At 45.2% G+C, this 13,866-nt stretch overlaps 1 protein-coding gene across 2 annotated transcripts in view; it reads right to left on the bottom strand.

The window, feature by feature from the left end:
• RECQL5 (RecQ like helicase 5) overlaps positions 1–13,866 on the bottom strand; it is a 769,601-nt gene that overhangs the window by 46,378 nt on the left and 709,357 nt on the right. For both annotated transcript variants that reach the window (XM_086930748.1, XM_086930749.1), the window contains one exon: positions 7,610–7,688. In XM_086930748.1, the coding sequence (XP_086786874.1) occupies positions 7,610–7,688 (79 nt within the window). The remainder of the gene's footprint in view (positions 1–7,609; positions 7,689–13,866) is intronic.

The raw sequence follows: 13,866 nt of genomic DNA, 5'->3' as shown, positions 1-13,866 counted from the left end.
TAACTATCGCCCCATAAGCCTGATCGAGTCGATCCAAAAAATAGTATCAAGAATGGCCCTAGCAAGAATCCAGGGGTGGATTGAGCAGAACAATATACTTTCCCCTATGCAGGCAGAGTTTAGATTAGGCACCAGCACTATAGACCAGGTGTTTCGACTCACCATGCTCTATTGGAAGGTGGTCTTCTTGGGTGGAGGGGTTATCTATGCCGCATTCGTTGATCTTAAGTCGGCTTTCGACTTAGTTCCAAGGGTGAAACTATGGGAAGCTCTTAGACTTATGGACCTTCCTGTAGAACTCCTGGAATTAGTCAGGCGTTTACATGAGGATAATTTCGCTCAGGTAAGGTGGGGGAGGCAGGGTCAGGTGACCAACAGCTTTCCAATCCAGCGAGGGGTGCGCCAGGGCTGCGTGTTGGCTCCTACCCTGTTTCTCCTCTTCATCAACCAGGTAGTCCAATTTTTTAACAATACACAGACTGATGCACCTACCCTGGGCGGATCAAAATATCCTATGTTAATCTTCGCCGACGACACCCTGCTCCTTTCTAAAACCCGGAGCGGGTTACAGGCAGCCCTGAATAGGTTTGCAGAGTTCTGCAAGAACAACGACTTGCAGATCAACGTTAACAAAACTAAATTTATGGTTTTTAGCAAGAAAACCCCAATTAAAAGTTCGGTTACTTTGAACGGTGTCCCAATTGAACAGGTCAAGGTCATGACGTATCTGGGTGTGACCCTTGATCATCAACTTAGTTGGAACCCCCAGTTGGAGGCATTAAAACTCAAATCCCATATGTGTAACTTTGGATTGTGGGGGACATCGTGAAGCCCTGCAGAAATTACGTGATATTAGAACTGAAATGTCTGTGATTTGTGTAGCTAAATTTCTGGGTTGGGCGTGGCTGATCCGTACAAAGAAGTTGAACACTTTTTAAATTAATTGCCATGATCACATGTTGTTTGCTTGCCACACTCTTTTTAGTCAATTGGGGACATGTCTGCAGACGTTTTTATATATATTATGTATTGTATGTCGTCTTTTATGAATTTTATTCGAAATAAAGACACAATGAATTGAATTGTGTTCCAGACAGGTAGGAATTGTTGGAGCCTGCCTCCGACCGGTGTTAGGTGTTCTGGAGGTAGCGTGATGAAGTCACTGTTTTGAGGCAGTGGAGGCTCTGGTGTTGTTGCCTCCACGTACTCTTCCCTTATTATTGTTGCCCCTATAACCTCCTCTGTTGGAGTTTTTGTTAAAGGAACCTTGGGTGTTGCCTTTGTATGAAGTTGAGGTCTGTGAAGTATTGCCTCGTGTAGCTGCTCTGTATGAGGAGCGTCGAAAGGTACCTCTGTGTTGCTGAAACTGCAATGCACCCATTGATTTCGCAGTTTCTGTGTCTTTCTTCAGTTTATCTAAAATGGTGTCGACTGCGGGGCAAAAAAGGAAGTCTTGATTGACTGGCTGGTTAAGAATGGTGGACTGCACCTCGTTCTTAAAGCCAGAAATACGCAGCCATGCATGCCGTCGTAATAAAAAGCTAGTGTTAATAGACCTGGCTGCGGTGTCGGCTGCGTCAAATGCACATTTGATGGAGGCGTTGGTAATAAATTTTCCCTCCTGTATGAGGTCATTGGCTTGGGATTTAAAAGGCTCAGGCAGGTGGTGCATTAAGCTTTCAAGCTGGTCATAGTGCGCCCTGTTGTAACGAGCTAGCAGAGATTGTATATTGGCAATCCTCCATGAATTGGAGGCCTGTGATGCTACCCTTTTACCTGAGGCCTCTAGTATTTTTGATTCCTTATCAGGAGGAGGATCCTCCCCTGTTGTCTGTGAGTTGGCCCTTTTGCGTGCATTAGCCACTACTAGTGGGTCTAATGGTAACTGACCTTTGATGTATGTAGGGTCTGTAGGGGCTGCTTTATACTTCTTCTCAATCCTAGGATTGAGTACCCGTGCCCTGGCTGTATCTTTAAATATATCAGGCGCGTGTTTTAACACTCCCTTTAGCATAGGTAGTGTTCTGACGCTTTTTTCTGAAGTAGGGAAGGTGTCAAATAAGAAGTCTTCTTCTACAGGGTCATTATGCAGGTCTAAGTTGTGGTACTGCGCTGTCCTGTCTATTAGTTAGTTGAAGACGATGGTGTCGTCAGTAGGTGACTGCTTAGTTGGGTATGAAGAGACGTCAGGGATGGGATAGGTGTAAGATGGGTCAGTTGGCTCCCCCCATGGTTCATCTTGAGGGTTAGGATCCTCTGGATAATCATAATCATGCTGTGAATCCTCCCCTGTGTTTCCCTCATTGTCCCCATAGTGAGAAGGAGAGTAAGGAGCAAAAGGTGTAGTAGGCATAGTGGGATAGAAAGGAATGAAGGGTCTAGAGGGAGAAGTCCCAAAGTCTTTCTTTTTTAGTGGAATGGGGGAATGAGAGTCAGTATCCAGTGGCCTCTTTTTCCTATGCAGGATTGTGACTTTACCAGCCTCAGGATTAATATATATTTTTGCCTGGTCGTCTGATGGATCAGGATGGAAGAGTTCTTCCTCAACTGTCCTTGGTTGTGTCTTTGACTTTTTTGGCTTTGGGTCGATCACACCTTCCGTTTCGATGACTTTTGGTGCCTTTTTGCTTGTCTTCGGCTCAATGACTTTTTTGGGATCAACTGGTGTTTTTGTAACGCTTGTTTTCGGTTTGATAGCCTTCTCCTGCCGGATTACAGGCTTCGATGGGGCACCCTTTCCGTCGGCGACCTTCTGCGGTTCGGCGACTTTCGGCACAGCCGGCTGTTTTGGGTCTACGCCTTTTTTCGTGTCTGCACTTTTCGGCTTGGCGTCCTTCTTTGGCTTGACGGCCTCTTTGGGGTCGGCGCCCTTTGGCTCAACGGTTTTCTTTGGGTCGACGCCTTTAGGCTGCACTGACTTTTTCGGCTCAACGGTTTTATTTGGGTCGACGCCTTTAGGCTGTACGGTGTTCTTCGGGTCGACGACCTTTTTGGGCTCTGGAACCTTCTTTGGGATCACGGTACTTGGCCCTGGGGTCTCTGAAGGCTTAGGTTTCAGTTTCGGAGCCGAGCCGGATGGCGGGGCTGTAGAATGTTTTTTTGGATCTTGGCTAAGGCCTTTTGGCGATGCCTCGACCTGAGGCTTCGGTAACGGGGTAATTGGTGTCGGGGGCAGTGTACTCACGAATTGCCCCAGTGGGATCTCGTCATCGGAGTCCGAGTAGTCCTCGACGGTGATGATTTCTAGGTCCGAATCTGGAGCTTCTGGAAGTTCTTGGTCATAATCGAAGATGTTGTCTGATTCCGGTGCCTGTCGCTGCATCTCTTGCCTAGCGGCCCGTCGAATCCGTATGGTTTTCATCGACAGGAACTGGGCACAGGCTGGGCAGGTTTCTTCCTTATGGTCTGGAGAAAGGCACTTGTTGCATACTGAGTGCTTGTCAGTATGCGGGAACTTTGAGTGGCATTGTGGGCACCTTTTGAATGGGCTCCTTTCCATCGACAGCAGGCCCACGTGGCGTCGAAAAGGACCAACGGCCCGCATTGACAACCGGTTCGAGATGGAAAGCTTGATCGAGTCAATAATTACCGAGCGAGAACAATACCGACGAAGTCGAAGGCCTTTTATAAAAGTTTTGTTTCGATTCCGAAGTTGGTGTAGGAATAACATCCGAACCCAATGGCGGAAAAAACAATCTGAGGATGGAGAGGATGCCCATGCGCACTGTAGTCCAGGGGAGGAGTCACCTATCTCGTGATACTTCGAAGACTCGACCCAACACTAGGCGGCGATCTATGCACAGATATGAATTCAGCAACCCACATGCCTCGAACATTATGCTTATTTGTTTCCTTGAACACAGTCATTCTAGTAGCATGTTCTTGATTAGCTGGGAGAGCAGCCATTTAGCTTTCTGGCTGAGGCGTAGTGCTCTCTGCTTTGTTCTAGCAGTGATTTGAATATTCAGATAAGAAGTTGGCATACATTAACCATCCTCAATCCAAAACCTCAACGAAATCAAGATTGGGTTAAAAGAGGCAACATGAGTAAATACTCTCTTGTGTATTGAAATGACAAACTCCAATGCCTTTCTTATAAATCAATTTAGAAAAGAGGTGGTGATGAACAGAGTGTCTGAGTTAAACAGACCACTCTTACCCAGTCCAAAGATCAGGGCTTGATCCATCACCGTTATTTATCTCACTGCCCCATCCCAGCTCAGAACCTGGCTATATGCAAATCAGTCTGTCCCTGGCCCAGTGCATCATGGGAACAGGGCAGACTAAACTACCAAGCCAATTCTTCACCAGAAAGGAGACAAGCTACCAAGGACCGGTTTCTGGCATTTCAGCCTTCTTCGGCCCGGCTTGCTTGAATCCTGATGGAGCAGTGAGAAAGGGACTCATGTCTGAGTATGCCCTGCCACACCTATAGTGGCCAAAAACGATTTAGAAAAGGGGGTGGTGATGAACAGAGTGTCTGAGTTAAACAGACCACTCTTACCCAGTCCAAAGATAAGATCAGGGCTTGATCCATCACCGTTATTTATCTCACTGCCCCATCCAAAGGGACTCATGTCTGAGTATGCCCTGCCACACCAATAGTGGCCAAAAACGATTTAGAAACCCTTGCTCATTGCACCATCAGGATTCAAGCAAACCGGGCCGAAGACGGCTGTAATGCCAGAAACCGGTCCCCGGGAGCTTGTTTCCTTCCCAGTGTAAGAATTGGCTTTTGTAGTTTGGTTTGCCCTGTTCCCATCATGCACTGGGACAGGAACAGACTAATTTGCATACAGCCAGGTTCTGAAACTGGGATGGTGCAGTGAGCTAAAAAACGGTGTTGGATCTAGCCCTGATCTCTTGACTGGGTGAGAGCTTTCTGCTTAATTCAGAGACTCTGTCCCTCACCACCCCTTTTTGTAAATATTTTCTTATAAATCAGGCAGGAGGCCTGCTGTACTTCTGGACAGACCAGATGACAACCTGGTGGACAGTGGGTTTTAGGGAAAGTGAGGACAATTCATTTTGCTTATTTTGTGGAAGATTAAAAACGAGTTTGCTTTGTGGTAGAAGATCTGTTAAAGTCAGACCGTTTTTGTGATAAACGGAAATGTGCTTGGGTCTGTGAGCAACATTCTAGTGCAGAAGGAGTAACAGCTATGTTGAGAGTTAAACCATTTGGGTAGTTGATCGCCACCACAAAATGGAAGTGAAAGGCCTAAACCAGAACACACTGAAGTCAGGGAACTGGATAAAGCTTGTATATCGAGGAATGGTAAAGGTGATTAAGTACGTGATGACTCGGTTTTGAAAGGACAATCACTTAGGCGAAGTTTAGGTGATGGCTCAGGACAAGGATGTCTTGAAACAATACACTGAAATGGTGGTGCAGTGATTGTTTTCCCTAGATTTTATGGTAAATGTTGAAGAGATGGCATTTAGTCCCAGAGCAAGAAACTCTCAGCCAGATTCATCAAAGATCCGTTTTGCGAGTCTTTAATAGCGATTCATAAGGAATCGCTATTACAGACTCGCAAAACGGGATTCATGTAGGAATCGCAAAATAAAATGAGATTCCTACACATTCCTTAATTGCGATTAGCAAATTGCTAATCGCAAATAAGGAATAACTCCCCATTCATTCCTATGGGCCAAAAGGCCCATAGGAATGAATGGTGAGTTTTCCTTATTTGCGATTAGCAATTTGCTAATCGCAAATAAGATAGCGATTTAAAGGGTGCCAGGGGTGTCCAAAGGACACCCTGTAGCACCCCTTAAATGCAAATTTAAACAGGTGTTGCGCACACACATGTCCAAAGGACACGTGTGTGTGTGACATGCACTCCGTTTTGCGAGTCTTTAATAGCGATTCATAAGGAATCGCTATTACAGACTCGCAAAACGGGATTAATGTAGTAATGGCAAAATAAAATGCGATTCCTACACATTCCTTATTTGCGATTAGCAAATTGCTAATCGCAAATAAGGAATAACTCCCCATTCATTCCTATGGGCCAAAAGGCCCATAGGAATGAATAGTGAGTTTTCCTTATTTGCGATTAGCAATTTGCTAATCGCAAATAAGATAGCGATTTAAAGGGTGCCAGGGGTGTCCAAAGGACACCCTGTAGCACCCCTTAAAAGCAAATTTAAACAGGTGTTGCGCACACACATGTCCAAAGGACATGTGTGTGTGTAACATGCAAAAGAAAAAAATGCACTAAAGTGCTTTTTACTCTTTTTTCGCAATTTACCACGAAGTCAGACTTCGTGGTAAATTGCGACCAAATATTGCGAATTCGCAATTTCAAATTGGTTGATGAATTGCATTTCAGGAATCTCTATTAGAGATTCCTTAAATCCAATTCCTCGCAAATATGCGATTTCGCCAATAGCGATTTTTGCATTTGGGATGATGAATCCCAAATGCAAAAATTGCACTTGCAAAGGGCCAGATTCTCAGAATCTGGCCCTTTGCAAGCGCAATTTCGCTTGATGAATCGGGCTGTCTGTTCCCTTTTTTTCATTAAACATTTGCACCTACAGCCTCGAGCTTCCTTACTGAAAAGATCTTACATTCAAGTCAGTTGCCAGTATATCCGCTTTGGTTGTTGCAAAGCCTTGAACCTATAAACTATTGGGTTCTGTGCCTTGCCATAAAATGGACATTGTATTTATTTTATAAGTAGAAAGTCATAATTTTATTAAAACCATGAAGGCGATATCACCCCTCCCTAGAAGGAAGCAAAAGTTACTAACTGTATTCCTAGCTTTTTCCACAGGTAGTCCTCTGAAATGATTAACTGTAGAATATCTGAGTTGTTGAGTGAGAACGCAACTGTAAATAATTTTGCTATCTGGAAATTATAACAGGAAAAAACATACCTAGATATGAAGATATGAAGCAGCTTATTTACACCAACTATGATATAGTAAAATACATTTGACTGAAAGCTCCACCTTAAACTAGCATTTTCAATTAAAAAACCAAAGCGGCAAATGGAGTCCCTTTACTTTGGCTATATCAGGACTGAAAAGTGTAGCCTTATGAATTCCAAAGCAGCTCAGTTCTGTTATGCCTCAGGGAATCAGTCAGCTCATTAGTTGTTGGACGTCAGCTGGAGAGAGAAAATGGATATACAGAGATCTTCACTTAAACTATATTTCTGGTTCAAGGGGAGCTGGGGCGAGATGTTTATGATTAAAAGAGAATAACTATGATGGAAAACCAGGATTACAAGACCTTCAAGGATAATATGCATGTTATGTTACAACATGTTCTGCCATGTTTTATGTATACATGTCAAAACAAAACTACCAAACTAATCGCTGTCAGTGTTACAGACACTTAGGGAAATAAAACACCAAAACTCAAAATTCAAAAACCTGGTTAAAGAAAATAGATAGGGGTGAAGCGCATTTTAAATCTGCAGTGCAGTGAAGGGCGGAAAGGGTAATCCACTAGTCAAAACCCGGGAAACCCAGATACGATGAGTGCAAATTCATGTGAATATAACAACGAGACGGAGGAGGAACCTCTTTACATGTGGTCAAATAGCTGGTGCGAAGCATCTGAATAGCATGCTGTGCTGCATCATGGACTCACCTCCTCCACTGGCCCTGGCCTCTTCCCTCGCAGAACTTCATTCTGGATGCTCGGGTCTCTTTCTGCTTCCGCCTCGGTCCTAAGAAAGAAGTTTCGGTGTCACTAAGGATGATCACAGAATGTTATGCTAATGTGAAGCAAGCTACAAAGCAAAACTACCGCAGCCCAAGAACTCTGACGACAGAATGTGGTGGCAGTGAAGTGTTGAAGCACCAAGAATACAGAGCAAAGACATCATACAACAAGGGGGAGCACTGAGGACCCAGAGCAAGGAGGCCAAGGCACAGGGACTAACCACAGAGCCGGATATGTGATAGAAGCAGCACGTTCCCTCGGCAAGGAATGGCACAGGGTCTGTGAATCCACGTGAAATACTAAAATGCAGGTTGACACTACAGAACAGGGTATATGACAGAGCGAATGAAAGAAACAAGCTTGGATATGGTGCCAATATAGAACAGTGTGATGATACCTGGAGAACCGTTAAATAAATTGCTAGCAGGAGTGAATCGTAATTTGCACTTTTCAACATCTTAGGGAGTTTTGAAAACTGACCGTTTTTTTTGTGTTTATAACAAACTTTATTGAGTTATGTAATTAGAACGTCTTTGGGTACATTTGTTTTTTCTTGTGGAGAAAAAAAACTGCTTATACATGTACAACGCAATATAAGGATTACAGTTACATTGACACAATGAGGTTACTTATTTCAGGGTGTGATCATACCCTTCCATGGATTGCATTCGATTACTATGTCTATGTTCACAACATGTTCACTAAATGTAGTTGTTATACCAATTATCAGTATTACTAATGCTTATAAAACAATCCTAGTTACCTCCCACACCCCATAATTCAACTAACTGGGCATCACAAGGGGCAATCTATACAGTTATAAAACAAGCGTACAGTTACCTGCGGCTAGGAAAAACTTTTTGTAGTGCATTCCTGTATATTTCACACTCTAATCGTAGACAGCAATGCTAAATGGACTTTTGCCCACTATGTGTCTAGTGCAGGGCAATGGGATATCGACTTACCAATATATATATTAAATAACTAATGGTATGGCTAGCCTACATATTTATCTGTCCTATGGCAAGCCCGTCTACGCCCGTCCGCGCCTGGATGTCGCCAGGATTCCTGGCCCTGGTACTTCCCATAGGCAAATGTACACATGAGTACGTTTGCTTGACCTACTACCCAAAGCTCCCTGTGGGCACTGTAAATGGCACCACGATTTTTCTCAAGAGCAGTGTGATAAATGTGGGTTTAGAGCGGAGATCAGACTAGGGTCATCCCCCCTGGCCTCTGGTCTGGTATATTTTACCAACCTTAGCCTTAATTGCAAATCACTTGTGAAACACCATGCAAACATTTTCGATCTCCTACAGGACTCCTCACCCGATATATTATTCCGGATGGAAACTTGGCTTACTACTGACTCTGTGGCCATTCCAGCCTTGGCCCTTCTTGCAGGCTACATGATGTAAGCACAAAATAGGATGAGGGGGAGGCCTAGCAGTCATATTTAAATCAGCGCTCTCTTGTACTCTTACACCACAGACTATTCCAGACGTTGAAAGTACCTTGTTTAAAATTACTCTGTCCCATAAATTTACCTTTACTGGACTCCTTAGCACCGTCCCCAAGGCCCTGCAAAAGCCTTTCAAGAAGCTCTAGTCCATATCACATCCACTCTTGTTTTAAAAGCAGCCAATCTCAGCATTGTAGGAGATCTGAATCTACATTTGGAATGCTCTGACTCCCATGAGATTGCCTACTTCCTGGGAGACATGGATGCCTGCCAACTAAATCAGCAAGTGGAGGGACCAGCACGTGCTGCAGGACATTTACGTGATCCGGTATTTTTGAATCTTCAGATTCTGGAGGTCAAAACAGCCATCCCTCTGAGCTGGGCTGATCACTTTCTCATTTCTCTGTGCCTCTGTATTGGAGGCACCCCCATATGCTCCTCCTGTCAGTCTTCTATGAAGCGCCCTTGGCATAAATTGGACACATGCACCTTTCTACCCACCCTAAACCTGTCCCGCCAAGATTGGCCTACTGATTTTGAAGCAGCTGACAGTATGTTTAGGGATTGGATTAACAACACACTTGATCACTGTATCCCGAGGAAAATGATCTGTGCCAAGGATATTCAAATCCACGCTTGGTACAATGAGATTCTCATCATGGAAAATAATTTTTTTTAAATCTAAGAGCGGGCAGAGAACTGCCTATGACTCCACTGCAAAAATCACTTATAGGAAAGCAATTAAAGTTTATCATAAACTAGTTCAAAAGACCAAGGCCACATTCTATGCCAGTCTGATCTCGTCAAGGCCCAACCCCTCCAAAACAATCTTTTCCCTTATAAAAGACATATGAAAACTCCCAGCTGAGGCCAATAACATCATATCCGCCAATACACAATGCGAGTCACTGGCTAAACACTTCATCAATAAGGTGGAAGGCATTTACAGTGCACTCAACACGAGGACTGGAGTCTCCGTATCGTTGGAGAACCCCATTATGACAGTTCAATCCCATTCTTTACTAGATCTGCTACCCATGTCTCTTAAAGACATGGACGCTCTGTCTATGAAGGTCAAATCAGGCTTCCCCAATGATCCTCTCAAACCTGACCTGTTTAGGAAATTCCATGATTGCCACTTAACCGAGGGTTGGGAATTGATAAATATGTCACTTCAAACTGCGGCGATCCCCAAGTCATGGAAGCATGCTAGGGTCACTCCTTTGCTTAAGAAACCCACACTGGATGCGTCTCTACCAGAGAACTTCCGTCCAATTTCTTTTCTACCATATTTGGCCAAGATTATGGAGTCTTATGTTAACATCGCTCTGACTGAGCATTTGGAAGTAAATGAGATCTTAGTCAGGTATCAAAATGGTTTCCGGCCCAGACACAGTACTGAATCGGATCTACTGGCAATAACAGAGCAGCTATCGGCCAAGTTAGATGGTAACACCTCTGCAATAGTTTTATTACACCTCAGAGCGGCCTTTGAAACGGTCTCCCATAAGATTCTGCTCCAACGGCTCGAGGAGATCGGGGTCAAGTGCAAGCCACTGGCCTGGTTTGCATCTTTCCTGACCGATCGCTCTTTTCAGGTCTCTGCCACTCCCTATTTGTCCAGCATCTACTCTCTCTGTGGTGGGGTCCCCCCAGGGCTCTGCCTTGAGCCCACTTGCTGTTCAACGTACATGTCAGCCCACTGGCCCTCGTGGCTAAATATGGTATCTTATGATGATGATACCCAACTGGTATTTACCTTTTCCAACAACCTTAAACAAGACCAAGTGAAATTCCAAGAGGATCTTCTGGCCATCTCAGACTGGATGGCAAACAATTACTTACAAATGAACTCCTCCAAGTATGAGGTGCTCTTGGTGGGTCATGACATCAATGGGACAACCAATGGTGGCCTACGCCTCTGGGTACCCCCCCACCCCGACACCGAAAACCGTGGTTAAGAACTTAGGGGTCCTGATGGACAATGCCCTCTCATTTGAGAACCACGCAAAAAATGTGGCGGGGACTTGTTTTGGCCTCCTACGCTGCCTGAAACCCATCTTGTGATACTTCGATGCATCCATCCGCCAAAAGATCATTCAATCTGTAGTACAGTCTCGATTTGACTATTGTAACGGGTTCTTACTCTGTGTGAACAAATCCATAACTAAAAGACTCCAACGGGCACAGAATGTGGCAGCTCGCACTCTTTTTGCCTTACCAAAGCACTATCATATCTCTAATCTTCTTCACCATCTTCACGGGTTACCAATTTAACAGAGTCCTGTTTAAGACTCTATGCACAAGATTCTACAATGCCAAGGCCCCCAAATCCTGCAAGGGCTATGCTCTCCATATGTCCCAGCTCGAGCTCTACGCTCTGCTGACTTGCACCTGGCTTGTACTCCCTGAGTGCGCAGGCAGACAGCAGTGGGGCGCTTGTTTAGGACAATGGCCCCCGCCCTATGGAATGCTGCCCCTCTTGCTGCTCGGAGCACACAAGATCACTGGGCATTTAGTAAATTGATTAAAACCTGGCTTTTCTCTACTCTTTAGTTTTCCTCTCAATTGCCACCTGTCTGTCAGCACTGGGACGTCCCGTTGTTGGGGCAGCCATGCGCTTTATAAGTTCGCTTAACATAACAAGTTCGCTTTACGTGGCAGATGTTTCAGCCACTACATTAGTGTTAACATTCCCGTCCGATGCTTTTAACCCCATGGCTGCTAGCCATATTCCCCCGCTGTGCTGGGTGAAGGGGGGTCGTGCGCAGCGCCCAGGTGCTCATGACGAGCTCAGCTCGTCATGAGCCACGGTGGTAGTGTGCTCATGGCGAGCTGAGCTCGTCATGACCACACCCGTTTCTTTAGAACGTTCGCACAGCAGGGGAATTTGCCCAACGTGCGAGCGTTTCTAAAGGTCATGACGAGCTCAGCTCGTCATGAGCACATGGGAACCGTGGCTCATAACGAGCTGAGTTCGTCATGAACATGGGAGGGGTTAAGGACTCCCGCAGCATATCCCAGGACATTGCTATGGGTACTCTACGGAGCCCTCCCTGCTCCCCCTTCCGAATAGCTGCACTTTCGGCCAGGCTCCATTTCTCTACCTCTTCTTTTCATGCATCAATCATTGGCGGTCTCACTGCTTTCCACCTCCTTGTTGGGAGCCTTTTGGCGATTATTAATGCTACATCCGCAAAGTGTGCCTGCACTTTATATCCCTTTGGATGTGGGTAGAAACCAAGCACACAGCTTCTGGCTGTATTCCAAGTTTGACCACCCACCACTCCAGTCACTGCTTGTGCTATCTGTGCCCAATAATCGTCGGATGGGGCAGCCCCACAGCATATGGAAAACACCTGCATCTGGCTCTGTGCATCTAGGGCAGTTTGCTTATGTAGCCTGTGCGGTGCAAGATATGCATACTGTGTGATCATGTATTAAATACATTTGAAGCACACATTGCCAAATACCACTTTTGAATGTGCTAAAAGGGATGCCCACTCACCATCCGTCAGTTCCTATTTCAAATCTGTGTCCCATTTAGCTCGCAGAGCCACTAGTGGTGAAGGTAGCGTCGCTCTTATACTTGTATACAGCAATTTCGTCAGGTGCCTGCCTGTACCCATTAAATGCAACATGTGCACTAGGTCATGTGTTGGTGGCTCCTGCCCATCTAGGGCCCATACCCTTTTTACATAATGAATCACCCAAACATGTAGCAGGAACAAAGCATTTGGTAGGCCCTGGGTATGTATGCATGTGACAGTAGAGTGCCCTTGTTGAATAATGCTTCCACTGTTGTAACCCCCCCCCTACCAACCCAGTCAGTTGGTTACGGGTCATTATTCTCGTTGGAATGGGGAATTCCAAAGTGGGATATTTGGCGCATACAGTAGCCGTGGTGCTGTGTACTTCAATGCTTGCTTCCAGTATCGCAGGGCAACCTGTAGCAATGGTGACCAGGTACTTTCAATTGGGTGCGTGCTAAGTAACAAGGAGTTTAATTTCCCCAGGGCAAGCAATCTGGGTGTAAAGGCGATTTCCTGAAGGTTGCGGCCAGCTAGCCAGTATGAAAGCCACTGCAGCTGGCTCGCCATACAGTTAGCTTTAAAATCTGGGGCCCCCAGTCCCCCGGCACTGGCTGAAAGTTGTAGTTTTTTCAGGCTGACTAGGTCTTCCATTGCCCCATATCAATTACGTCAATATCGAATCTAATAATCGGAATACTTTTGAGGGGATTAATATTGGGAGTGTAGTGAAATAATATAACACTCATGGTAGCATAACCATTTTGGCTATAGCTAAGCAGCCTGCAACAGGTAATGGAAGTGTAATCCAGAATGCTGTTTGAGACCGTAGCGAGGCAACTGTGTACTGTACATTGCCATCCAACATAACTTTTTGTGTCCTGTATATCCTTACCCCAAGTATTTGAAAGTAGTTGGGGCCAACTAGGTTATCACCCCAAAGCAAACGGGTGAGGTAAACTAACATCTCTAAAAGGAAACGCTACAGATTTATCAAAATGTATGCATAAACTCGACAGCTCGCTAAATTCGGTTAAGAGCGGCGCCACAGTATGGAGCCCACTGTTCAGGTCTCTAAAATACAATATAATGTTGTCTGCATTTAACGATAGTGCATGGATAATCTGCCAAAGAGGTATGCCCCACTCCCCAGGTGACATGTGCAGTTTTTGAGCCAGCTGTTCTAGCTC

This window comes from Lissotriton vulgaris, chromosome 7, assembly GCF_964263255.1.
Source record: "Lissotriton vulgaris chromosome 7, aLisVul1.2, whole genome shotgun sequence".
Classification (NCBI taxonomy): Eukaryota; Metazoa; Chordata; class Amphibia; order Caudata; family Salamandridae; genus Lissotriton; species Lissotriton vulgaris.
This window is presented reverse-complemented; position numbering and strand designations above follow the sequence as displayed.